This window comes from Phyllostomus hastatus, unplaced genomic scaffold, assembly GCF_019186645.2.
Source record: "Phyllostomus hastatus isolate PE091 unplaced genomic scaffold, TTU_PhHast_1.1 phas_contig_150, whole genome shotgun sequence".
Classification (NCBI taxonomy): domain Eukaryota; kingdom Metazoa; phylum Chordata; class Mammalia; order Chiroptera; family Phyllostomidae; genus Phyllostomus; species Phyllostomus hastatus.
This window is the reverse complement of record NW_025333611.1, coordinates 33,795,952-33,822,412: the sequence shown is the minus strand read 5'-3', so window position 1 is coordinate 33,822,412 and position 26,461 is coordinate 33,795,952. Positions and strand designations below refer to the sequence as shown.

The 26,461-nt window shown below is 48.9% G+C and overlaps 4 protein-coding genes and 1 long non-coding RNA gene across 7 annotated transcripts; 3 read left to right on the top strand and 2 right to left on the bottom strand.

Moving 5' to 3' along the window:
• Positions 1-5,483: 5,483 nt before the first annotated feature.
• LOC123811902 lies at positions 5,484-10,744 on the top strand. Its single transcript, XR_006784453.1, has 3 exons — positions 5,484-5,532; positions 9,063-9,267; positions 10,571-10,744. It is a non-coding gene; the product is annotated as an uncharacterized LOC123811902 (long non-coding RNA).
• Positions 10,745-13,333: 2,589 nt separating this feature from the next.
• Positions 13,334-18,686, bottom strand: GDF9 (growth differentiation factor 9). 2 transcript variants are annotated; one of them, XM_045828412.1, is made up of 3 exons: positions 18,562-18,686; positions 16,386-16,629; positions 13,334-15,063 (listed from the first exon to the last, which is right to left on the bottom strand). In XM_045828412.1, the coding sequence occupies exons 2-3, from the start codon at positions 16,516-16,518 to the stop codon at positions 14,111-14,113; spliced, it is 1,086 nt and encodes a 361-aa protein (XP_045684368.1). In that variant the 5' UTR covers positions 16,519-16,629; positions 18,562-18,686; the 3' UTR covers positions 13,334-14,110. The 2 variants fall into 2 exon arrangements, with proteins under 2 accessions (XP_045684368.1, XP_045684360.1); XM_045828404.1 differs by lacking the exon at positions 18,562-18,686 and having other exon boundaries at positions 16,386-16,954.
• A 38-nt stretch (positions 18,687-18,724) lies between these two features.
• Positions 18,725-20,051, top strand: LOC123811889 (cytochrome b-c1 complex subunit 8). Of its 2 annotated transcripts, XM_045828431.1 has the most exons (4): positions 18,752-18,895; positions 19,028-19,195; positions 19,635-19,688; positions 19,854-20,051. In XM_045828431.1, exons 2-4 carry the CDS (start codon positions 19,042-19,044, stop codon positions 19,946-19,948), a joined length of 303 nt encoding a protein of 100 aa, XP_045684387.1. In that variant the 5' UTR covers positions 18,752-18,895; positions 19,028-19,041; the 3' UTR covers positions 19,949-20,051. The 2 variants fall into 2 exon arrangements, with proteins under 2 accessions (XP_045684380.1, XP_045684387.1); XM_045828424.1 differs by lacking the exon at positions 19,635-19,688 and having other exon boundaries at positions 18,725-18,885.
• Positions 20,052-20,968: 917 nt separating this feature from the next.
• Positions 20,969-22,082, bottom strand: LOC123812922 (ubiquitin-conjugating enzyme E2 C-like). The gene is made up of 2 exons (XM_045829854.1): positions 22,003-22,082; positions 20,969-21,416 (listed from the first exon to the last, which is right to left on the bottom strand). The coding sequence occupies exons 1-2, from the start codon at positions 22,080-22,082 to the stop codon at positions 20,969-20,971; spliced, it is 528 nt and encodes a 175-aa protein (XP_045685810.1).
• A 3,338-nt stretch (positions 22,083-25,420) lies between these two features.
• On the top strand, positions 25,421-26,457 carry LEAP2 (liver enriched antimicrobial peptide 2). Its single transcript, XM_045828895.1, has 3 exons — positions 25,421-25,562; positions 25,763-25,902; positions 26,176-26,457. The coding sequence occupies exons 1-3, from the start codon at positions 25,506-25,508 to the stop codon at positions 26,210-26,212; spliced, it is 234 nt and encodes a 77-aa protein (XP_045684851.1). The 5' UTR covers positions 25,421-25,505; the 3' UTR covers positions 26,213-26,457.
• Positions 26,458-26,461: the final 4 nt, after the last annotated feature.

Here is a 26,461-nt window from a genome sequence, read left to right as displayed (position 1 = left end):
GCCACTAAGTTCGGGGGTAGTTTGCTACAAAGTGAGAGGTTGTGTACACTTCCAGTTTTGGTAACTATTGCCAAATTTCTTACAAAGAAGTTACAAAGAAGTAGGAGTTTCCCATTTACAGTTCCATCAACATATGAGAATCCCGATTTTCCCACATTCTTATCAACACTGTGTGTTATCAAACTTCTGATCTCTGGAACCTGAAAGGTTAAAATGTTATCTCACTGCCTTTATTTCCTTTTTTAAAAAAATAAATAAAAATAAATAAAATCGCACGTACTGTACATTTAAAAGCCATTTGTATTAACTTCTGTGATGTGTCTATTTCCTTTGCCCATTTTTCTATTGGATGATTAGCCTTTTTCTTATCAATTTGTAAAATCTCTTTATATGTTAAGGCAATTAACATTTTTCCCTTTGTGTGGCAAATATTTTCCCAAGTTCATCTCTTTTTACTGCGTTCGTGGTAATGGTGAATCTGTACCCCATGGTTGATGCAGATGTATCTCTCTTTTAGATGGCAGCTACTTGGCGGTCTTAATAATCCGGAGATGGTCATGTATCAGCCGAAGTACATCAGAGGCCAGAAATCTTTCCATTAAATCTATTGTCTATTTTCAGATATACAACAGCATGAATCATTGCTTCTACACAAATGTCTACTTAAATTGTAAATGTTCCCTTGGGGCGAGTTTGTTTGCTTTTTAATTATGCACTGAGTTCACCACATTGCTCCGAGGGCAGGCTTTACAGAAAGGCAGCCACAGGAAGAAGGTGTAGGGAGCGTGGCGCTCCCCCTCTTCTGGGGGGGCTTCTGACAGGCAGGATCTCTGGGCCCGGCTGGGCAGGGACTGGTTGTCCCGGGGATTGAACCCAAGTTCCCTTTCAGATCAGCAGGTCCCGGAAAGGAATGTGGGGCTGTCACATTCTTATTGAGTGCAAATATACCACCCTTTCCTTACAGACATAGGTGACACGCCAGCCTCTGTTTGCTTTGGTCACAGTAATGCAGCTTTTCTCCTCTAGCCTGGCCCCAAGCCCCGGGCCTGGGGCCATTCCATCCCCCTGGGCTACTCTATTCAGACACCACCCACACTTCTCAGGCAGGAGAGGACGAATGAGACAGATGAACAGAGGCTCTCTCCGGCCCACTCCTGTGCACCCAGGACAGATAAGTGGAGGTCAGGTGAGCTTTTCTGCTTTGTTATTCTGGTCTCCTGGGCCCCACATGAAAAGTGTCCCTGATGTTTCATTTGGGTTTTCAGGCACAGAAATTAACTCAGGCTCTGCACTACCCCCCACCCCCATCGCAGCATTGCTCAGCACGGGCAGCAGCTGGCTCATGGCCAAGAGCGAAGGCTGCCCTTTCATGGTTCAGACCTTTACACAGGGGTGGTAGGGCCTCCAGAGACCCCCGCTCCTAAGAGTACCCTTCTGTTTGAGCTGAGCCTCCCAGGACTCTGTTGCCAGGGAGTCACCCGCTCAGCATTTTCAAGGGGAAAACTCGATTCTAGAGCTCCAGGTCCAGGGCTGCACAAAGAAGTCGTGTGCTGGACTTGGGCAGAATGCTCCCAGCATGCCGCGCGCATGTGGGGTGAAATTTTGGTCATCAGCTGTGGAAGCAGACAATGCATATCCTTAATGTTCACCAAGTAAATCCTGCTGATTTTTTTTTAAAATCCTTACGCAGGGATATGTTTACTAATTTTAGAGAGAGGGAAGGAGAGAGAGAGAGAGAATGTGAGAGAAACATCTGTTGGTTGCCTCCTATGCACACCCCAACAGGGGATCGAACATGCCACCTAGGCTCACACCCTGACCCAGGTTCAAACTCACAACCTTTTGGTGAAGGGGGCGATGCTCCAGCTGAGTGAGCCACCCGGCCAGGGTGAAAACCCTGCCGATTGTAACTGAACTGTTTGGTCAGGTTCCCACATGGAAGAGACTTTATTTGTCATGGTCCGTGTGTTTGTAGGACCCTGCCAGGGGTAAGCGGGACCACACACACACACACACACACACTCTCCCTGGCAGCTCTTTGGACTTCACGGGAAGCATCAAGAGAAATTAAAACAAGATAAATAGAAAGAAACTTTTGACTTTCCTAGCAAATCAAATAGCAAGATACAGGCAGGTCGTGCGTATTAGCTGGGTGACACCAAAGGAATTTGGGAGCAAAGAGCAACTAGGGGCAATTGCCTGGAAGGAGCAGACATGGATGCACCGGCTCACCAGCCACGCGGTGAGTTTCACCCCAAACAGCGCACTCCAGGAAAGGGAGGCCAGCACAGGGAGAGAACGCGAGCCCACACGTGCCGGGCCCACGTGCGCATGGCTGGGAGCTGCAGGATCCTGGAGATGGCCCAGCCTGCCCGAGTCTCATCCGAAAGCAGGGGCACTACTGCATAATGGCCAGGTAAAGAGGAAGTGATTCCCTCCCACAGTACCAGTCCATCGGAGGCCATCTGTACTTGAGGCCATGAGGTCGGCTGTCATTGTTACTCCTTGAGTTAGCGTCTGGGGGGGTGGTACAATCTTGACTGAACCCCAGCACCATTTTCATCTCTAAGGACGGCCTGGCATACCAACAACCTCCCATGGGTGTTGCTGCCGCTTCCGGTAGCCTCTGTCCTAAACTCGGCTCACTGCCCCCGAGACAGAGCTGCAGTGGCCATCTGAACGCTCCTCTCCTGGGGACTCCCACACTGCGTGGGTCTGGGGGAGACAGAGCCCTGCCCTCATGGCGAAGCCAGCCTAGCCACAGGGCAGGCCTGAGCCCTGGGCTTGCGCTTCTGCGGGGAACTGGCAGTGTCCTCTGGGGACTCAGAGAGGCAGGGCAGGTGAGAAACTATCAAATCCTCACCTCAGTGGTGTTTCTAATGCGTGTCCTGCTCTCGCTGCCTAGCCTCCTCTGGCTCCTGCCTGTTTTCACAGCCTGGTCCTCCTGCCTCCTAGTCAGTTCCGTGAACCACCAGACTTCCTTCCAGTACATTCCTTTTGGAGTGAGTCAGGCGCGGCTGGTGGCTGTTATTTAAAACTAAGAAGTTTCATATACAGAACCTATTAATACCTATTAATATTGAGAAGGCAGGGCTGGGCAAATCTAGCCAGATTCGGATTTCAGAGCTCCTCTCGCCTTAGAAGAAGCAACCACAGGCCAGAGGACAAGAGAGCTCTCCCACCGCGGCCCTGGGGTGTGGCCCGGCCCCCGATGTGGCTGGTTGCCCTCTCGCAGGCCTCACGCAGTCTTGAAACCAGCAGCTCAGGAAACAGGAGCAAGCCGTGCAGGAGAAACACAAGGCAGGCAAGTTCCTGGTTCAAAGGCATGAACATTGCTCTATAAACAAAAACAAGATTTTCCTTGCTCAAGAGAAAATCAAAGTTTAGACAATTTAGAGATTGGTGCCTTTTCTAAAGAGGGCTGGGCCTGGTGCAGCCAGGTTGTTCACACCAGCATGGGCTGAGAGGCGGAACCCCCCCCCACCACCACCGCCCACCTGCGTAGGGCCGAGCTGGGCCCGCTGCAGGCTGCAGACCCGGGAGCATCAGCTCCCTTCCCACAGCGGCCCGGAGAGCGTTGGTGTGTGCTGAAGTTTCCTCTCCCACTCACAAACGTCCCTGGTAAAGGGCCCATCACAATGCTGAGACACATCGCCCCTGAGCTGAGTGTAGCTTCCTCAGTGAAGCCTTCCTTGGTATCCCCAGGCAGAGTTTGTGGCTCCCTGTTCCACCTAATCCCACACTTTAGAGTGTGTGGTCGTTTACTGTTCTGTCTGCTCCTTTGGACAGAGTGCGAGCTCTCGAAGGGAAAGCCAGGCCCGGCAGCCCCACACTCAGAACTAACATCGTGCTGCTGCTGAGGTTGCGTGGCCCACCAGCCCTCAGGCCCACAGTGGCACAGTTCCTGCGCCTGTGAGCTCACACTCCACGGCCACATCCCTCAGATGGCCTCGGTCTCCCGAACCAGTGCTGTGTGTGTGTACGTGCGCTTCGGGGAGGTGTGAGGGACAGCCTGTACAAACAGCGTTCTAGACACTAAGTGACCCTACTAGGGAAGTGATTGTGTTAAAGGCATCTTTTCATTAGCAAGCAGCCATTGAGCGTCCATGCACCAACCTGCCCATAGCTGAAGGTGAGAGGCAGAGGACACTATCCTGAGAGCCAGGAGCCAGAGGGAGACCAGCAGCACCCTTCCAACTGCTGCATTTGAGCCCTCTGGGTCCTGGCCTCAGCCATCCTCAGGGGCTGGTGGCTCTGCCTGTGGGCCGGCCCCCTCAGCCTTCACAGGGGGAAAACCAGTGTAAGGCAACCTTGAGTCCTGGACTAGTCATTGCCTTCAGGCCCCTGCAATTCTTTTTTTACTTTCCCCTTTGGGCGGCTTTAACAAAAAGCTGTGACTGGCCATGCACTAGTCGAGCGCTCCAGCCACTCCTCTGGCTCGGCAAAGAGCAGCCCGGGAGCCGCTGCCGTTGGGTGGGAGTCAATATTTCCAAGAGAGTTCATTTGGATTTCCAGATCCTCTGTGTGGGTTCTTCAGGTTAAATCAACAACCTATACTCATGAAGGCAGCAGGTTCAAGTTCACAGTCTGCAAACACAGGCTCTTTTCAAAAAGTCTGTAAGTGCTGGAAAAGAATCAAAATCAAAGTCGCACCACAACCCTCTTTCCTTCCAGAGCAGTGAGCGCTTTATTTAAATCAGCACTTCACATGCTCAACTGCTTGCAACTCAGCAATCAAAAGACAAATAATCCATTTTTAATGGTCAAAAAAATTTGAGTAGATATTTCTCCCAAGCAGACACACAAAATGCCAGTAAGCACAGGAAAAGGCACTCAGTATCAAATGCGGATCAAAACCACAATGGGTAGGATGGGGAGCACACAGCACACAGAGGACCTGTGACAGAACTGTGCACTTGAAATCTATGTCATTTTGTTAACCAGTGTCACCCTGCTAAAGTCAATAAAAATAAAATCAGAGTGAGGTACCACTTTGCCCGCTTGAATGGCTGCACTCAAAAAGGCAGACAACATGTGCCTGCGAGGACGCAGACACCTCAGTCTCCGGGCGTCACTGCGGGGTGTGATGGGCTGTGGCAGCTTTGGGAGCAGTTTGTCAGTTCCTCAGACAATTAGGCCGAGTTACCGCACGGCCGAGTTGGTCCGTTTCCAGGTACGTAACCGAGAGAATCAAAGCCTATGTTCAGCAGGAACCTGTGCGTGAATGTTTGTAGCACCATTACTCATAATGGCCAAAAGCGGGGACAAGTCAAGAGGCCATCAACAGATGAATGGATAAACAAAACATCACATTTTTGTGCTGTGGAATATTACTGTCATAAAAAGAAATTAGGTACTGATACGTGCTGCTGCAATATGATGAACCTTGAAAACATTATGCTGAGTGGAAGAAAACAGAAAAAAGCCCACACGTCACATGATTCTATTTATCTGGAATGTGCAGAACAGGCAAATCTGTGAGACAGAAAGCAGGTGAGCAGTTGCTAGGGGCTCGGAGAGGGGGTATGGAGGGTAAGTACTTTGTATGGAGTTTCTTTTTGGGATGATGGAAATGTTCTAGAATTAGACAGTGGTACCTAACGTTGTGATTTGTGCTAAAAATTATGAAATGCTAAAATCACTGGGCTGTACATGTTAAAATGGTAAATTTAACAGTATGTGAATGTCTCGCTCTGTATGTGTACATGTGGGGTTGCTTCCTGGCCTTTTGGGATCACGTGTGTATGTGTGTGTAGGGGCGGATACACGCGCTGACAGAGGCCTGTTCTTGCTCAAGATCTGCACATACACAGCCAGAGGCGGCCTTCACAGGCTCTAATCCCCCTGGTGTTTTTTTAATCCTCACCAGAGGACATGTTTATTAATTTCAGAAAGAGAGAAAGGAAGGGAAAGAGAGAGAGAGAGACATTGATTGGCTGCCCCCATAACACCCTGACCAGGGATCGAACCTGCAGCCTAGGTATGTGCTCTGATCAGGGATAGAACCTGAAACCTTTTAGTGTATGGGATGACGCTCCAACCCGCTGCGCACCTACCTGGCCAGGGCATCACCCTGACATTGTAAGTGTGTGTTTCTAGATGCAGAAAGACAGCTCACACATCCTCACACTAATTTACACACGAGTTTAGAGCCCCATCTGCCCACAGACCTGAGAGCACTGTGCAAGCCACATGATCTCCGTTTTTCCTGTGGGCCAAGTGTTCTGATGTTTAGATGCATGCAGGTCACATGACTTTAAAAATTACCTTTGAAGGTGAATTTAAGCCTCCCAATTATTTTAAAAACAGCCTTTAGCAGTGATGCAGAAGTACGTAGCCTAGTGCTACCTGTCAGCAGATTTCCATCTGACTGGATGACATCGTGAGTCAAAGGAAGACACGACTTCTTCTCAGGACCCGCCTAGCCAAGGCCTATCTTCCCCGATTCCACGTGTGCACCCATCTACACGGCACAATAGTTCCCAGCTCCACGCGTATAGTTTTGTGGAAGACAAAGGACATTGGCGGAACTGGGTCCAGCGTCTTCCTGCAGGCAGACTTCTGTGTTCCCATCTGTTCCCTGGACTTGAGGGGGCAGGGAATCAGACAGCCCCTGAGGACGGCACGGCCGAGGGGGCTGCAGGCAATCCTGGGGCATTTCACGTGCACCTCGGTCTGCACCTCGCTCCGCGCCTCGCTCCTCCAGCTGCGGCTGCGTTCACGAGCGAGAGCGGTGATTTGTTTTTTGCCGTCAGTGGCTCTGCCCTGCGCAGTTCAATGGTGGGAAAAAAGCCCTTTCACGCATCACTGTTCAAAAGCGAAAGCTGCCGCGTAGGAGGGAAATGTATCAGATAAGTAATAAACACATAATGTGTGGACTTTAGAAGCGTCACAAGCTCCACCTTGGGGGGCAATATCAGGGTGGAGTTTAGAGTGAAACCATGTGAGGAGAGAGTTGTGCTGTCCAATAGAAATATAATGTAAACTACCTGTGTAGTTTTAAATGATCTGATGGCCATATTAAAAAAGAAACAGATAAAACTGATTTTAATATACTAACACATATACATATTTAATATATCCAAACAGGTCCAATATACCAGAATATTGTCACTTCAGTGTGTAACCAATGTAAGAAAGTGAGATATTTTATTCTTTTTTCATACTCATCTTTGAGATCTGCTGTGTGCTCCACACCTGAGCTCAGCTCAGGTTCAATCAGCCACGTTCTAGCTGCTCAGTGGCCCCATGTGGCTAGTGACCACTGTCCTGGAAAGCCGGCTTCTGAGCATCTTTGCTAAGATAATAATAATAAAAGCAGCGCTTAGTGAGAATCTATTTGCTAGACATGGTTCTAAGGTCTTTACATGTGTTAACCCATGTAGTTCTCACAGCAGCCCTGTGACATCGGCTCTCTGGGGACCCCGTTCTGCAGGTGGGCAGACTCACTGCCCAGAGTCACGGCCAGTGCGGTCCCACAGCCCATGCTTCCGCTTAGCCTGCTCTACGCCTTAGCTTGTGCCTGTGGTTTCTCTCTCTAGTCTGATTTGATGAGTGGTATCAACCAAGTGCTACTCTTTGGGGTTTTGTTGTTGTTGTTGTTGTTGTTTATCTCATTTGCATGTAGTTTTGTTGGATCTGAGCGAGGGGAAGCCGTGAGCCTTCAGTCCCAGGAAGCGCTCACCATGTGGCGTCAGCCCAGCAAGTCTCCAAGGCTCCTTATCTCACGACCCTGTGTCAGCCCTTTGCAGATATTTCTCAGGCTGGTCATGGTCAAGTGCGTGGACACAGTGAACACCTGTGGTCCTGATCACTTTCTTCTGCAATCATGCCATGATTTGTGAAGTTCTCAGCACAAATTTTCCTGGCAAATGATGCAAGTTGGAGCTTGGCACATTAATCTTTATTTTGACTTTAGTAAACTGTTAAGTCTGTTTTCCCTTTTTCGGGAGGTAACCATTGAACTCAGTTTCCCTACATTTAGACAAAGCTTCAGGTTGCTTATTGACAAGTAGTCAGGTCCTGCCAGTTAATATTCTCTAATGAGGTACTTTTTTATGTTAAATTTGGCAAGCAATCCAAATATTGCACGTGCTCCAGCCTTGGAAATACCTCTACTTTTCTTACCCCAAACTGGACAAGAATAAGAGGGAGAAGCTAAAGGGAGTCACCCAACAGAGAACATGTAGAAAGTTCTTTGCAAGTCACGAAGGGGTTAGTTTGCTGTCGGCGTTTCCTGCCCATTTTTCTAAGCAGAGGTTTCAACAAGGACTGCACATGGTACTTATGGCAGTGCCTCTGTTTCACGTGGAGGACTGAACACACACATTTATCTCGGCTACATCCCATTAACATTAGGACAAGTGAACATCAAATATACACACGGGGCCAAGAACAGACGAGGAGAGCAGAGGATCCTGGGAGAGCTCGGGAAATGATGATGCCGTGTAGCCTGGAGGCAGTGGTGCCAGCTGTCACCATCGGTGGGTGTCAGCTGAATCTGTGGATGGAATCACTGGACCCCAGTATACACCCCCCCACCCCAAGCAGGGAGGTGACCACCCCTCCCCCAGCCCAGCGTGAGACTGGCAGTTGTTTCTGTAGAGAAGTCAATCCAGACACGTGAACTCCAGACGGGGTCGAGGTTGGGGGAAGGGGTGAGGTGAGAGCTCACAGCTCCTTGTACTGCTGAGCTCTAAGACCACCAGCAGCTGAGTGTGTATCATTGCCCCTCTTCCTCCCACCAGAAGATTGGAAAATTGTTCTGTGGAGAAACCTGTAGAAACTGATAGAAGCCTCAAACCAACGAGCTCATTAAATTAACACATCCCTCGTGCACGGCTTCCAGCAGTGTCCTAAGGCCTTATACTTACACACCCACGTGAAAGGCCAAGCCCATAAAAAAACAGAAGCAAAACAGGACTTGAATAAAACACAGAACAAAGAAAAATGATGGTTAAGAAGCACCTCATGCGGATGGGAACTTGAAGCCAGGAAATGAGGTACATTTTATCCTCTCCTTTTACCACGAGAAACTTCAGTTTCTTCTCTTACTAATGCAGGTTGCCACCCTGCAACCAGGGAGAGACAGGCCAAAGAACAGAGAGAGGAGCCACAGAAAGGATTCCAAGCTCACTTCTCGGCATGCCGTCTGCACTGCTGTGGTCCACGCCAGCATCACCTTTTACCTGGACCAGGAGGAGAGCCGCTGGATGCTCAGAACTCTCCCTTTTTCAGATTAGTCTCTGCCAAATGACTCTACACAGAGTAATTAATCTTTTTTTTTAAGTTCTCACCTGAGAGCATGCTTATTGATTTTAGAGGGAAAAGGAGAGAGAGAGAGAGTATGTGAGAGAAACATCAATGAGAGATAGAAACCAATCAGCTGCCTCCCGTGCGCACCCTGACCAGGAATTGAACTCACAACCTAGGTCACAAGCTTCAACAGGTGCTTGAACCTGCAACCCACCTCAGTGTACTGGACAATGCCCTGACCAGCTGAACCATCCAGTCAGGGTCACTTAGAGAGATCTTTAAAAAAAAAAAAAGAATGCAATCAGTTCAGGCTCCTGATTAAACCTTTTAAATGACTTCCTATTGATCTTGGCATAAAAATGCAATCTCCTTGCTCTGGCCAACAGGGTCTTCTATCATCCTGCCTGTCTGTTCTTCCACCTCATCCCCTCCACCGCACCTGCCATGCCCCTTTTTCCTCCTCCTTCCCCACTTGCCAGTCGTGCCCAGGCCTTTCCGGTGTCAGAAGACAAGTTTGCTCTGCCTAGATGTCCCTGCACATGGCTGCTCACGGTGTCTGCTTGTTTATTGTCTGCCTCTGCCCACTGGCACACGATGGCAAGTGCCTGTCTCTCTTGTACACCGCTGTTACACCAGCATCTAGAAGAATGCCTGGCTTCTAGTATTTGCCCAATAAATACTTATTGAATAAGTCCATTTGTCATTTAAAAGGCTAAAAGATTCATGGGTAGAAATGATGTGTGACAGAAGATGAAAAACTACTGAATCCCTATGCCATCAGGAAACAGCAAAACTTTACTGATGTTAGGATCAGCACGTTCCCTCGACCCAGTGAGTTTCAGTGTGGACAACTCTAGTCTACTATGTGTCAGACCCCGGTGGTGACAGCACGCTGTGCTTTCACAGGGCGTCGTCACTGAGGGGACTGGACAAAGGCCGCATGAGATGTTATTTCTCATAGTTGTGTATGAATCTACAATTATCTTAAAATAAAGCATTTAATTAAAACATTCTAATCTGGCCCTGGCCAGGTGGCTCAGTTGATCGGAGCATCATCTGGTACACCAAAAGGTCGTGGGTTCAATTCCCGGGCAGGGCACATGCCTAGCTTGTGGGTTCAGTCCCTGGTCAGGGCACGTACCGGAGGTAACTGATCCATGTTTTTCTCTCTCCCTCTTCCTTTCTCTCTCTCTCTAAAATCAAGAAACATATCCTTGGGTGAGGATTGGAAAAAAATTATAATCTAAGACAATTTAATAATTTATTCAGCCTGCTTATGTAGTTCTCACCCCAAAATGTATTTATTCCTCCACAGAATATTCTGCGATGACAGATACACAGTGATGGAATTCAGGATGATAAAGGAAGTCGCCATTTTTGGTAGAGGATATCATTTTTCTGAAGCTGAGAACATTAGAATATTTTTAACCACACGAGGCAAATGGCCCATAGTCAATGTTCAATAAATATTTATTCAATGAGCTAATGACTTCTGAGAATGCCAAAATGACATCCAGGCACAGGCTGTGAACTCACAACACTGCCTATCACAGGATTCCAACGTGGAAAGCCAGGTCTATAAATAACTCTGTAAACTGCTTGTAGACCATTCGTGATGCCCAAAATGTACAGTTGACACTTATCCACACATATCAAATTACTCAATTCTCCCATACAAATTGCATTACATAGTAAGGTAGAGCCAAAAAAATACTGTCAGACCCTACAAAATCTTGCTTTTAAAATAGATACTGAAATAGCCCTGGTCTAAAAAAAAAAACCCAAAGCCTGACCCAAAAATTGACCAGTAAATCTGTGGTTTGGGAAGGACGGTTGCAACAGGAAGTGACTGACTACGCACGGAGAACCTACCTGACTCGTGGGTGCTGGTAAAGGAGGAAGTGTCGACCTCCTGCTTGTGTTTATCTTTCCGTCCACGTAGATAACAGTGAACAGGTAGAACAGTACAAGTTTCTATCGTGCCAATCCATTCAGCCAATCTGCACACCTAATGAACATTATCGGGACTCACAGCCTCTAAAAGAATATTTAAATTTTATAATTTCCCTTCATTGATCATTTCATAAGTTGCCACCACTCCAAAGTTACAAACTAAAATTAACTAAAGTTTTGATAGAAACCAAGTTCTTCTATCTGAGCGTTTTTCTTTGATCACTTATACAACCATGAACACTTCCTCCATATTCCACGAAAAAGCAACTTTATTTTCCCCCCCAGACTGTTTTAAATGGAGCTCTAAACTGAGTCTGAGTAGCCGCTGCTCTTGAAGCTGAATAGCAAAATACAAAGTAGTCAACGTAACACAGGAGCTGATTTAGACCGATAAAGAGCAGGAAACTCAGGACTGCGGGGAAACCAGCCCTCGAGGTGCGCCTTTGTTCCCTGGGGTACTCATCACACTGGGCGACCTTCTATCTCATCTGGACTAAATACCAAAGCTGAAAGCACCTATTTGAGGCAGATGTGGCCTCATCCTTAAATTTCCAGATTTCAATCACTGTTGTCCTTTTTCATTTATCTTCTAAAGTGGCAGCTTTTATAAGAGTAACCCAAGAAAAACAGGTTGCATGTGGCAGAGGCATTGGGAGACTAGTCTATCCTCAATTGTGTAGAAGAGAATTGCTGAAGTTTAAATTTAGCAGACATACCAGCCCTGAATGTTAGCGCTGTCTTATGAATGAGAAGCTAGATGTTCAAATAAAGCCTAAAAATAAGACAAAAAAAAAAGCCAAGCTTCTAGCTCTTCAAGCTGTCATCACTCAGCTGCAGCATCCAAACACTATGCAAAAGTTTAAGTCAGTTTCAGAACTTAACCTATAAGGGTGAACTATTTTTTCTGGCCCTAATTCTGGCATTGACCCAGATGCTTAACGTCCGTCCATCAGAACTTCCTCTTTATTTTCTTCTTTTCGAAATATTTAGGTTGCAGAGCATATTCCACACTCAGCCACAGGACCAGGCCATGAAAAAAAACTAACAAACAAAAATTCCTGTTTCAGAAAAACAAAAAAACAAGTCAGCTCAGGGTAACTGAGGAACTCTGAGAAATCCCTTAAGTTCGTGTCTCATGTGATTCATTTGGAAACAGCCATGTTTAATTTTGAAATTCAACTTTCAAAAAAGTTTAATTGTATGTTGCCACCATTACTCACTGTCTTTCTATTCTAGATACTTTACTCCTAAGAATGACAGTTGATACAAGACCCCTGAAACACCATTTCTTAAACTTGCAACCTCCTTTAACAAAGAATAAAGGCGCCTTTGAGATACACAAGATAGTAAAGTTCTTCAGAAAATGGGCTTCCTAGAATGTCTCCTTTGCTTCAGTCGCATTTTTTTCTGAAAACAGTTTTGAGAGGAAAAAAGCCTGAGCATAAAATAGAGCATCTATGTCAGTGTGTGCAGGTCTGTGGTGCTCATGTGGGGTAGCACCAGGAGATGATCCCAAAATTAAATGAGCAATTCCAAGCACGGTAACAATGAAAGAATAAAATTCTTAGAAATTTAACATAAAAAAGTGTAAAACTCACACTTAGAAACTACAAAACATTTGTGAAAGAAATAGAAGATCTAAGTAAAGGGGGAAACATCCCATGGTCATGGGTAGGAAGATAGCGCTGTTAAGAGGGCAGTACTCCCCCGTCTGGTCTACAGATTCAACACCATCCCCATCCAAACCAGAGCTGATTCTTTAGTTAGACATTTAGTTAAGCACTAAGAGAACATCATTTCCGAGAATGGAAAGTACTTCTTGCACCTGGGGGTTACTTTTGGTTTGTAGACCAGAGTGTTAGAAACCCTGAAACAGAAGTCACTGCATCAGCCCTCTGTGCCCCTAGAGCTCTCTTAACGCAAATCAAAAACTCACACATAAGCCCTCACATCCAAACAAGGCTCCTCTGTACTGCAGCCCCGTCACTGCCAGCTTGGATGGGGGGGGGGAACAGTCCAAAGTCCACCTGAAAAAAATGTGAGGGGGTGGAGGCATGGGAGCTAAGGGAAACTGGAAAAAAAAAAATAAACAAAAATGCTCCTTGCCTTCCTTCCATAGGGTCAGAGATCTAAATACGTAAAGAAGAAAATGTATTTTAAAAACCTTTAACACTGCATCTGCTTGGAAAAATTCTGCAAGGCAATTTCCTTTAAGTAAACAGAACAAACGCCACATTGTTTGATATGAATCGACCCATTTATGCAAGCCATCTGAGGAGCAGAGTTCGTGTGGCCCGCGCCAGTGGCACGGCCGCAGCAGCCGTGGGTTCCGCTGCACGCGCCCTGCACCTAGTGGGCCTCACTTCATCGGGACGTCGGCGAAGAAGTCAGCCTCTCTTTTACTGAAAGAAAGATCACAAGTTGAGCCAAGAAATTTAACATAAAAAAGTAGCTTTCAGACACTTCCCCTGCCTCCCAAATCACCGTATAGAAGCAGTCTTTATTTAGTACACACACACAGGAAACCCATGCTCTGACAGGACTTTATTCTCCCATTAAATAAGACTCTGACACTTGGAACTGTCTGTTTGGAGTGTAATTCCATCCAAGATTAATGCTTATGAAGTTTTTTCAACATCAAAAACAATACTCTTACCAAAAAATGCTTAGTGAAAGTGAAAGCTCTCCAAAATAATTATTTACATTTGCAAATAAAAAAGGCAGAGGTTAACCCTTTCCACCAATAAGTGCCACAGACTGTGCCAATCTGCACTGGTCCCTCCTCGTGCAAGACACACTGCAGTGCATTTAGCAATCTGACACATGAAGCTTTGTCCTGAAGGCACAGGTAGGCATTCGCTTTGTTGAAGAGGCTCAGTGTTTTGGCTCAGAGGACCGCGTGCTAACGGCAGGTGCACTTAGTGGCTATCATGTCTTCGTATTCCTTGTAGGCAATGGAGCCATCGGGCTCCACAGTCAGCACGCTCAAGGGGCTGTATTTGGCAGGCACGCACGAGGGCCGTGGCACGGAGTCATCGAGCTGCTTCTCGTAGATGATGTTCTGCACCATGGTGTGAACTGGAGAGCCATAGCGATGCCCGACGGCCCTGGGACAGTCCCCTTTACAGTACCGGGGGTTATACCTGTGTGGGGCCACGATCCAGCTGTCCCACTTCAGCTGACTAAAGCTAAGTCTAAAGTCATGGAGCTCACACTCATTTTGGGGAAAAAGAAACTGTTTGAAGTATTCACTCAGATTGAAGGAAGCTGGAGCCAGAGGCTTCTGCAATTCTGAGCTGACAGTCTCCTCACCTCTCCGGTGACGAGCTCTTACTCCCCTGGCAGCCTCTTCTCCCGTGGGACAGGCAGACGGACCTCTCTGGCCAGGAGCCTGGGGAGGGCTCCTTTTGTCGTGGAGGGAATACCACCCCTGGTAAGCGTGAGTGCTCGTGTCATTCAGATACAGAAGCAATGAGGGGGGGACGAGGCTAACAGGACTGTCCCGTGCTGAAGGGGACCGCAGCCAGTCTTTCGCACACGTAAAATTCACAGACACCTGAATACTCCTCTTGGCGGAGGCCACCAGAGGCTGAAGCAGGGCAGTCACATCCACCTCAACCCATTTGTGTTTCTTTCTAAATTCAGACTGTGATGTGAAGGGAAAGGAGTATGGAGCCCTAGGGAGAGTCTGGCCAGATGACTCTGGCTCCTCCAGCAGCAGGTGGCACGTGCACTGCATGGCAGAGGGGAAAGGCACCGAGTCGTTGAAAGTGTATAGCAGGGCTGACTTGAGGAGGCGCTCCACAGCCGTAACGCGATCCAGGTTGAACAGCAGGCCCACTGATGGCATGGTGCCTGGGGAGAAAAACAATCCACCAGTAGTGCTTCAATATGAACAGAACAGAATGGGAAGTGAAATCAAGGAATCAGTACTTCAGAATGTGCTTTCTCCCTCCTCATTCCCTCTTCCTCAAACCTCAAAGAAAAGGGGGACGGGGTTATACAGAAAATACAGGCAATTGGGACCACAACTACCTCCCAGCAACTGCAAATGGATATTTTCTCACCAAAAGTCAGAATAGCTTTGGTGGTGAAATTCAAACAGCAGGATTATTACACATTCTTAAGTTTTAGAATCTTAATTTGCCCCAAACACAGAGGAAGCTAATAAGGGAACATATTTTTCTCTTGGGAAGTCTCTAGAGGGAAAACTATACTGAAAAGACTAGGCTTGTTACGCAGACAGTCTGAACCTCGCAGGGGCATCCCACCTGCAGCCCAGCACTGCATGCAGCCCAGTATGGCTGCGAATGTGGCCCAGCACAAAATCGTACATTTACTTAAAACATTATGAGATTTTTTGTGTGTGATTACATGTTGCAATACATTTACTGTGTGGCCCAAGACAACTCCTCTTCCAGTGCGGTGCACAGACACCAAAAGGTTGGACACCCCTGCGTAATGGACTGCATCAATAAAGCAAGCTTAATTTTCTACGTTAATATGAAACACTTGAGACTGACAACAAACGGAGGTGCTAAAACCACCGAAATGAAACGGAGCCGCAGGGAAGGAGAGTTGTAACAGCCCCCGCTGACCTGTGGGCTCAGAACACGAGCTGGTGAGCACAGATTCTTTCCAAGCCCTGCTGCTTTCGCACACACACACCGAGGTGTGGGCTCGAACTGCGGGCTCTGCTCTCGAAAGGACCTCGTTTCGAATCGGGATGTAAGCTTTCCCCACACACAAAGTAACAAACAAGGGGGAAACAGCCCATGTGACAAAAAACATCAATAGCTATGAGGTATTTTAGGCACATTTTCAGGCCAGCATTGGCAGAATGGGAAGAATAAACAACTGGAAAGCCAAATGCACAGCTTCCAGTCTTGATTTTGTGACCTTGGAGAAGATGCTGACCTGCTCCAGCAGCACTTCCCTTGGCCTCTAGAGCCATTAAATCCCTCCCAGCTCTGAAATTCTATATTAGTCCACCTTACCCCATGATGGCACTAGAAGGAACGATTAAACCAAGTATCCGATTTGTTTGAATTTGGATTCTCATTATCATGCAGAGTAAAATGCCATTCAAGGAGCAAGGCCCAGCTCCTTTCTGTAATTGAAGTGCAGGCCCCTTTATCACCTTCCCTCCACCTATTAGCCAATCTACTCCTACACACCTGTCGCCTGGTCCACAGAGGGCTGCTTGTGCTGGACAGAAGGGGTGAAGAGCCGAACAGTGTTGTAGAGGTGACTTCTGTTGGATTTGGGGATCCCCTCCTTGGTAGCGTATGCCTTATAGAGCCTCTTCATGTAGTGCAAAGCTCCGGAGTCTGGCTGCAGCCTCTGCGCCCCGCCTGGCTCATCACACAGAACTTTGAAGAGAGGGGAGAGGAGGCCTGATCCGTCTCTCCCACCCGTCGGCTGCGGCAAGGACCAAGGTTCAGCCTCAGATTCCAACTCAGCACTAGCTGCAATCTGAGCTTCTCCCCTAGAAGCCTGAGAACCAAGGCTAATGGGAAAACCCAGCCAGGAAAAGCAGCCAAACCAAAAAAGGAATTTGCTGGGAAGCGCCATGGCTTGCAAGAACTAGCAAGGAACACAACCATACCATTCTCCCTAAAAGCTAGGAAGAACCTAGGCTGATCCCTTAAATTAATGTTAGGTGTGTGGGTGGGCTAGCGTCACTTCTGTAATCAGACCTCAAGGGTGCTTAGCTGAAGATAATTTTTATCAGCTGTGTATCAAACAGCTGATAACACCCTATTTTATCCAATTTGTCCTCATTAGAGATGGATTTCTTTGGTTATTTTGCTTTCCTCTTTCATTTATTCAAAACCTCTTAAGTTATCATTGTACTAATGCACAAACTATGTAGCTCAAAGGCTAAGAGAAATTAAGAAATAATCTTAAAGGAAAACCACCCGTTTTTTGAGATTAGTGTTCTTAAAACGTTCCTTAGGTGCTTGCTGAAACTCCCAAGGCACGTGGAAAAGCTAACTAATTATTTATGACTATTGATTTGTTGATATACAATTTATGGTATTAGGTTTACTCTTCCTCTCCCTTCATCCTCACCACCTCTCCCACTTTTGGGGGCTTGGAATAACTATTTACTGTGTGTTGATCTGGACGGTGAGAGAAAATCTAGTTGGCACTGAAATTCCAGAGAGCAGAGAACTGTTAGGTTGCCCAGTTCCCCCAGGTGGCTTGGTGAAGAATATGCAATTGGCATACTGCCATATGCTTAAACAAGGAGGACATAACTTTAAACTTGACTCATTTTTAAACATAGTTTCTTGATGGCTTTGTCTGCACATTCACCTGTACACAGTTTGGTCAAAAGGTTTAGAGATGTTTGCAGGTGCTAGCAAGTACATGAAAAATTTACTTATTATTTTCTTTATCACTCAAATGGTGGTTGAATTTCCTAGGATATTACTGTTCTTAACTGTTAGAAGTATTTATGTTCTTGCCTTGGAGGTGAGACCAGACTAGAGATCACGTTTTAGAAAAATGAGACGAAGGCACGCCATGAATAGCAGAAACAGGGGGACACGCAGGACCACCCCTACAGAGACCGTGCTGGCAAAGAGGCAAGCCACTCTCCCTGTACTAGGTACTGAGCCTGTCTGCGCTACTTAGGACGGTACAACTGAGGTGTGTTTGTAAATGTTAAGTTCCTCCCCTGTCAAGCCTATCTGGACGCTGGCTACCTAGGAAGCAGGGTTATAAGAAACACCCAAACTTTTGAAACCCTTAGTCCTAGATGACAGGTGGCCGGCAATGCCATGACGACAAATGCACAGACACCGCAGCCAGCAGAACAGAGCAGCGGCGTCCTTAAGTAGAAAGCTCCTTCTGAAAACACCCTAACGGCCCACGGCACCGTCCCTCGCCTCTCCTGCTGGAAAGTGGGGGAGAACGGAGGGCACCACGACATATGCGCCGCCCCCCCCCCCACGCCGAACCATCTCAGGGAGACGGGAAAGTGGGGCAAGCTCGTCCTTCTCTCTTACCGCCACTTAACAGCCCTTTATCAATTGCTCGACAATTATTTTTTTTTTGGGGGGGGGGCTGTTGTGGCTGGATCTGCGGAAACGTTTTTATTCGACCCTGGGAAAGTCTACACCCCGCCAGTGGGAATCTCAGGCGGCGGCCGGGAGAGGTCCGGGACCTGAGTCCCGGATTTCAGTACTGCGGTCGAGCCGGGCTTCGGCTGCCGCCCCAGACGGTGTAAACCGCGCGTTCGCTGCGGGGGGCGGCGCCCACTCGAGCCTGGGGGCGCTCTCTGCAGGTGCAGGGCTCGCAGGTGCTCATCGTGGCCCTTAGGTCCGCGGGCCCCTTTCTCTTCACCTTTTTGTCCCCCTCGGCGCACCGCCGCTTCCGCCGCCCCACGGAAAGGCGAAGGGCTGACGGGAAGGTTGAGAGCCCGAGGGAGTACGCCCCGCGGCCGCCGAGCCCACCCGACCGTGGTCCCCCGTTGGGCCCCGGCCGGGGGCCCAGGCACCGCCCACCCAGAGTCGCGCGGCCGCCGCACTTTTCTCCAGAACGGGGGCACCGGCGCCCCCCCGGCGACAGCGGGAAATGGTATGCCCCGGAAGTGGCCTCCCAGCCTCCTAGGCCGGCTTCCGGCTCCAGCGGAAGTGGCGAAAGGAAGCCGGTGGATCCCGCGACTGTGTAGGGCGAGGTGACCCTGGTGCGGGAGTGGGGTCCGGTCGCGCGGTCTTTGTGACCCCCAGGAGGGTGGGGCGGGCCTGTCGGGGTGCGGGCGGCGCGGCCCGGGCCTGAGCCCGGCTCTTGTCCGCCCTTGGTCCTTCAGGCGCCGCCGCCACCATGGGCCGCGAGTTCGGGAAGCTGTCCAGGGTGCGGCATGTGATCAGCTACAGCTTGTCGCCTTTCGAGCAACAGGCCTTCCCGCACTACTTCAGCAAAGGCGTCCCCAACATGCTGCGCCGCATTCAGGCGACCATCCTTCGCGCCGCGCCGCGTGAGTGTCTCGGCGGGGGCGGTGGTCAGCCCCCCGTCCCCGTGGTGACTGCGGGCCCGTCTCGGAGCATTCGCCAGACACACATTTTTTCCCTGAAAAATTCCTCAGGGTCCTTGAACTAGTCAAATCGTCGTCTCCATCTTACCGATGAGGAAACCGAGTCACGGAGGACGTAAATGAAGGTCCAAGGTCACTTGCGTGACTCCGTCTCCCTCCCACCGTCTCCGAGAGAGATGACCTCCCTCTGAGGTCATCTTCATCCATTTCTTTCTTAGCGACGATCTGTCTTGTGTTAATGTGCAGGAGATGGTGGTGGTTGCACAACATTGTGAATTTGGTTAAATGGTAAAGTTTCTGTTAATTTTACCTCCATTAATCAAAAAATTTTACTGTTTTGTTTTTCTTTTCGTTTACATTAAATATGTTAAATGTGCCACAGGGGAGAGAGAGGGAAGGTGTGATGACCCAGTTCCCCAGGTCGCCTATCAAATGGGTGTGTAGTTAACCTTTCTTGATCATCTGGTTTAAAAACGGGTTTGTATTTTGTTTTTTAAACAAGCAACAGGAGGGCAAAACTCGGTTGTGATTCAGAGAAGAGGACGGGGACCCCTTGGTCTTGTATGTGCTCACTGCTCTCTCTCCCTTTTGATGTTTAAAGCGTTTGTGGCGTTTTACCTTCTTTACACGTGGGGGACCCAGGAGTTCGAGAGATCCAGGAGGAAGAACCCAGCTGCCTATGAAAATGACAGCTGAGCCACCCGTCTGGAGGATGGTTCCCTGTCTCCGACAGACCCTTCTCTGGGAGAGGAGTCCACACTGTAGTGTCTTGAAGACACAATAAACTTCTTTCAGGTTGCGATGTTGTGATTTTGCGTTTTTGTGAGCAGAGTCCTTGGTGTGACTTGCAAATGTTCAAGTTAATGAACCCTATTCCCCAGAGGAGCCGTGAACGATTTTGGCTCCTCCGGGAGTTTGGTGAATGAACAGGGCGTGCCCCTTGCTCTCCATGTAATCTACAGGGAAGTAGCTGCAGCTGCTCCCGCAAGCTGGCCAGTTGTGGGGGGCACAGGCTTGGGGGGATGTTGGTTCCTGGTCTCTGCTCCTATAATTAGAATAAAACCACCTAACTATATTGTAATTACTATGTGTTGGGTACTCTTCTTAGCCCTTTACACAAATAAGCTCTTTTAAACCTCAGAACTGCCTTTGAACTGTCATTATTACACTCACTTTGCGGATGAGTGCACAGGCACAGAGGGTAATTTGCCCACAATTAGAAAGTCAGTAAAAGATGGAGTGGGGCACTGAAATCCATGCCAGTGAAGTTACACTGTTCTGCCTGTCCTGCTAACGCCGCCCTTCCCCAGCCTGAGATTGGAGTCAGCTACAAAGGGGGGGTGAGGTGACCCCTTGACCTCTAGGCCTGGGGCGGCACCCCGGCTATTTGTACCAGGTTGCTAACAGTGGTGTTCAACCGTACATGCTCCATAAACCCTAAAATATTTACTCTGGCCCTTTATGGAAAAAATTTACCCATGTTCTAGAGCCTTTGAATTTTCTTTTTAGTAGAAAAGCTGCCTTTAAAAAAAAACTATCACAAGGGCCCAACCAGAGACTTAATTGAAAGAAATTTGGCACAACACTTGAAGACAGTCCTATGCAGAAATCAAGGAGAGGACAGACCATCTACAGGAAAAGTAAAAAGAAGACCTCTAGAAACAGGCTGGGGCACAGGGTCGGGGCTCTTGGCTAGAGATGTGTTTTGTGTGGCTCTCACAGGTACCTCTCCAAGGCAGCGAGGTTCTTCCCATGCTCCGCAGCCTGAGTGCTCAACAGCCTGTTCACACTGCGCTCTCGCAGGCTGCGGGTGGAGAGCAGGCCAGTCCTGATGTCAGCTGGGGCAGACCATCCGTCCTTCAGGGCGTCTAGGCACGTGCCACTTTCGGTGTCCGCACTGGGGTTGTAGCAGGAGGGGAGGAACTTCGCCGTGGGTGCCCTGCACAGGTAGCCACAGGGGAGCTCCAGGGAGAGCTTATGCCTCAGGTCTTCCCTTACCATGACAGCTGTTCCAGGGATGGCCCCACCCATTTGAAAAGTAGTCCGATTAGGAAAGGTGAAAATTCCTTTGTCACCAGGCATAATGGGGGTCATCAGCTGCTGTAACTTCCCCACCATTCTCTTGCCCACGGGTTCCAAGGGCGACAGCAGTGCCGCCGCTGTTCTGGGAAATTATCAGGGCAACGCTGGCAGGGACACAGGAACTTGAAGAACATGACTAACTCAAAAAGGTACCTTTTTACTTTCGACAGGAGCCCGTTTTGTGCTGCTTCCCTGCTCCAGTTCTAGAAATTTCCTCTATTCTAAGAACACTTGCTGGTCCAGAGCAATAACTCAACTGTAGCTCACCTTCTGTCCCAGACTGTCTCTTTCCTTATTCCAAGGATTAGTCTTGCCTTATAGGAACCAAGTTAAAATACTTCCAAACAACTGGAAAAAATGGTAAGATAAGTTGCATAGATTGTGAGGCGGGGTGAGGAGAAATGGCTGAGTGACACACTTGGGCCCATGTCCTTTAACTGTCACCACCTCTCTGGGATACAGGCGAGAAACGTGCATTCCTGAGCATTAAACTTGTTGCCCCCCAAACAGTATGTTAATACAGTCATAGAGTTGCTTTGAAATGAGTAACACAAAGTGAGTCTGTCAAGGTAATGTGGACTCAAAGGTCAGCTATGTGATGAAAACTCACCAAACGTGGTTTAATTTTCCCGTTTGGCTCTTTGTCCAAATTTACTCTCAGCGGTTGCCTCATCTGCAGCATCTTTGGGTCGTGGACCTGGGGAGTCGTGATGGCTGTGGACCGGAAGGTGTAAACGCACCCACCCATAACTTCACAGTGAATCAGGGGAGGACCACGCCATTCATGATCCCTCACTTTCTCCCTCTGATTTTAGCCCTGAGCTAAAATCTCCTAAGGGAGCTGGCTGCCCTCTCCCACCTTCCTGGCTTCATTTTACCCTCAGAGTTTGACTGCTTTGGAAATACCAGCTGAAAACCAAATGGCCTTTCTCAGCGCTGAGCCTGCAGGTCTGACTCCTTTTCATCCCAGAGTGCCCTACGAACAAGCCCCAGCGGTAAGCCCTGTAACACGTGCTGAACTTCTGCTTTTAGATAAAGCTGTCGGAGGCTGCTGTTGAGCCTGCCTCTCACCGAAGGGCGTCCCTCTGACTTGGGGTACGGAGCTCTGTGTGGCGCGGCGCTGAGGTGGTGGTGCGGGTAGAATGTGAGGAGTCGTCCTAGCTCCCTGCTTTTGCACATGATCCGGGATCTGGGATCATTTTAGGGACTATGTGTAGAAATCCATAAAGAAAAGGAAAACTTGGGTGAAGTCTCTTAAAAACGAGGGGCCACTGCTGTGGGCCCCAGTGTCTCTAACGTGCCCACCTGGAGTCCCCAGCCCTGGGTGCAGCTCCTTCACCCGCCGCTGGGGGCACTACCACTTGTTCGTTTTGCCCTCTTTTCACCCGGCAGCGCTCATGCGTCAACCAGGGCTTTCACCTCCGGACTGCAGAACGTGGCAAAGGGAACGTGGCGTGGGGATCCAGGTCTACCTACTGCAGGCCCAGAAGTCTGCCAGTTCCAGCCAGCAAAAAAGCGAATAAACTTTGACCCTTTGTTGAAATTTTACCTGGAAACGTTTTTCCATTTCAGGAAAGTCTTTCATTTTTTATTAGGCACCTCCTGCTCAGGGACAGTACAGGAGTTTCCAGTTACTGCCAAGCCCTAACAACCCCTCCACCTGGAACGTGTTTCAAACATCTGGCCGTGTACTCAGCCTCTTTCTCCCGTTTCATCCCAGGCTCGTGCCTCCAAAGTAGAAAATCCCTGGCAGCTGTGTTCGGAGCTAACCAAGTTATAAACTATCAAACGTGCCTCAGTCTCTCTTGTAACTTTGCCACGCGAACCCTCAAACGTCAGTGCCTGAGAGGCCCCAGGAACCTCCTCCTACCTCATGGACAGGACAAGACACTGAAGGCCCAGAGAGGGAAGGTCTGGCCTGTGGTCATTGACCCCACGGCCAAGCATTCTTCTTATGGCTGAAATTCTCACAGGCTGCTTAGGCCTTTCCCTGGAGGAAGGAACGTGTAGTGGTGTGTTTATTCAGTCAGCAAAATACTTGATTGCAGAGAGCCCATGACACTTTAGTTCTTTTAAAAGTTCAGGAATAGGCCTTTGCAACCACTCGGGGTGTAGGATGGCTGCAGACAACTGCCACTGCGGCTTAGTGCTGCCTGGATGCTGCTCTGTTTAAACGTTTGACTTTTGCTCCATAGTTAACTTAAAACAACAGCAGGGTTAGTTTAAACCTATGTTGAAATACTTTCCCTAACAGTTTCTTCCACCAGCAGTAACTGATGGTTCTTTTGCTTTGGGAGGAGGGGGCCACAGAGGGTTCTGCGGTGTGTCAGAATGCTCCTTCCTCCGTGCACAGGGAGGGCACTGGGGCACAGACCCTCCCCTTGGCTGTGGTGTTGGCTTTATTAACACAAAAGACATGTTTGGTTTTGCTTGGAGTACAGGAAGGCAGAAACGGAGGGGTTAGGAGAAGTACCCACCTTTGGAACAAGCCATTTCAAATCCCACTTGGCACGTGGCTTCAGGCTGATTACGGGAGGCTGGTGCCGAGTCCACAGACCCAGCAGGCTCCAGGACATCACGTTGTTCGGTCTTTTGCTTATCTAATCGGATTTGTTCTTACCCAATGTTCACTAGGTCACCACGTAGTCTCGTCCCCACCCCACAGGAGCTCCTAGATAGCCCCTACCTGAGGGCACTCGGGACCCCAGCTCAGGGTAAAGGGAAGGAACAGCTAACTAGCCACAAACTTGCAGGAATGCTTAGGTGGGTTTGGCAGAGGTCTGTTTCTCAAAGTTTCTCAAGTGCAAGCAGTGGTGTCTCCTTCTAGACCCAGCTCCAAGGTCCCTCAAGGACTGGAACTAGGACAGACAGATCTGGGGCCACACACTGCCCAATCCCAGCTCTGAGGCGCTCCATCCCACCCTCGTCTCCCGTGGCAGAACAGGCAACCTTCTGTTCCCCTTCAGCTGTCCTGCAGCTCCTCCACTTTTCCTTGGCCAACAGGCAGGCTCTCACCAAATATCCAACCTTTGGAGATGACAAAGGCCTTGGGAACAGGTATCAGCAGTTTTCATGGAGACACCAGGCAGAGAAGGAATCGTTGCATTTGTTTTGTTGGCTAATCCTTCTAGGTCACAAGAAGATCTAAAGTCCTATAATCTCCCTACTCAGAATTCATACCCCCCCCTCAAATTTATTAAAATGCCCATGTAGTTTAACGAGTACCCATAACTACTCATGATTTAGGTCCACGCCCCAAGAAGGCAGCAGGAGTTTGGGCTTTGGAGACGGTTCAGCTTTAGGCCTGTTTCCTTGAGGCTGCTGGGAGGACATGCCCTTTAGGAGGCCGTAGTCACCCACCAAGAAGAAAGCCTGGAACTCAAGGGTTTGCAATGTGGTTTGTTAACAGCACAAGCTCTCCCAGTATTTTAGGGGCCCTTGCTCCCAACTCATTCACAAAAGAAAGAAAGAAGCCAGCCCACACTCATTCATTCAATTCACCTGTGGTTTACCTAAGTCCCACCTCAGTCCTGATGGCCATTCCCCAGGGAGAGGACAGGTAGACATGATTTTGACTTCCCACAGCTGGGTGTCCATTCTTCAAGGGAGATGGTCTAGAGCAGAGAATTAGGGTGACTGTCACTCTACACAAATGAAGGGTGGCGGCACTGCAGACCATGCTTGCGGCTGCATCGTCCCACAGCAGGGAGGGAACAGCCTCACCCAACCTCCTGTAATGAGACTGGTGCCTCTTGAGGCTAGAAAGGGTCAACACTCTTTCTGAAGACCTTACTTTCAGATTTCTATTTTGATTAAAGTGATCTCACTGAGCTATTTTGGTATGTCCATGTGGCTAGGTGCCTAGCCTCCCTCAATGGCTTCATGTGGCTCTCGCAGGGGAGGGGCAGTGCTGACTTTTGCTAAAATGGGTGAGAGTGTCCAAGCCAGCAACATAATCACTCAAAGTCCAGATCAGGGATCAGTAAATACAACGTGCCTGAAAGGCAGGCCTTGAGCACATTCCTCTGGTAGACATTAACTTATTAAATCAGCCCCATTGCAAAAATAAACTTTGCCCCATCTCACCTGGCAACCACGAGGGGCAGATTTCAGTCTATAAAAGGAGGTGGCAACTGTCCCTGGTTTTCAGGCTTCAGCATCCCCCATCACGATGTGGCACCTCAAACTCTTCGCAGTGCTCATGGTCTGCCTGTTGCTGTCAGGCCAGGTAAGGGAAAGATCCGAGTGAGGATGTGCGGGGGATGGCAGAGCTGCGGAGCTGCACGCAGAACCCCGAGCCAGACTCGGTCCCCAGGAATGGTTCCTCTGCTCTCAGTCTACAGCGTCCTAGGAATGACCCCCTCCCAAGGCGTGCAGCAGGGCGTCAGCTCTTCCACAACCTGAGGGGAATCTGTCTTTGCCCTACAGGCAGAGAGCTCCCCAGTGCCGCAACTGAGTTCAGCAAAGAGAAGGCTGCGGAGAATGACCCCATTTTGGAGAGGAGTTTCCCTCAGGCCCATTGGGGCCTCCTGCCGGGATGATTCTGAGTGTGTCACCAGGCTATGCAGGTAACTTACAAGCCTGGAAGCACGGCTGAGCGAGGGGCCTGGGAAGCTGGGCAGAGATGAGCACACACAGATCTAAGAATGAGACGGGGATGGTGGACTTGAGGCTGGGTGCACCTTGGAGGATCCCTCCAGCAGGAGTTAAGAGCCAAGGACAGCGCCACACAGATGCCAAGAGCGGCGCTCTCCCTGGGACCGAATGGAGCGACCAGGGGAGGATAAGCAGGCTGGCTCTGGGCAGTGCTACCTTCTTAAAAACCTTTTCTTTTCCCTTAGAAAGAGACGCTGTTCCCTAAGCGTGGCCCAGGAGTGACGTACAGACCAGGGGAGAGGACAGCACTCACAGCCATGCTCCGTTCTATGGAATATTGGTTCACTGCATACTGGCTGGAGACACTTAGGTGAAGCAATCTCGTGTTTTTAATATTTAAAGACAGATACATGCTTCAAACTGGTCTTCGTTTCTTTTTAGAGTATTGATGTTTTGATGAGAGTATCTAAACTTGTCAATTTAGAGTTTATTTTTCTATGTATACATTAAACGTCTCAAATGTGAAATTTT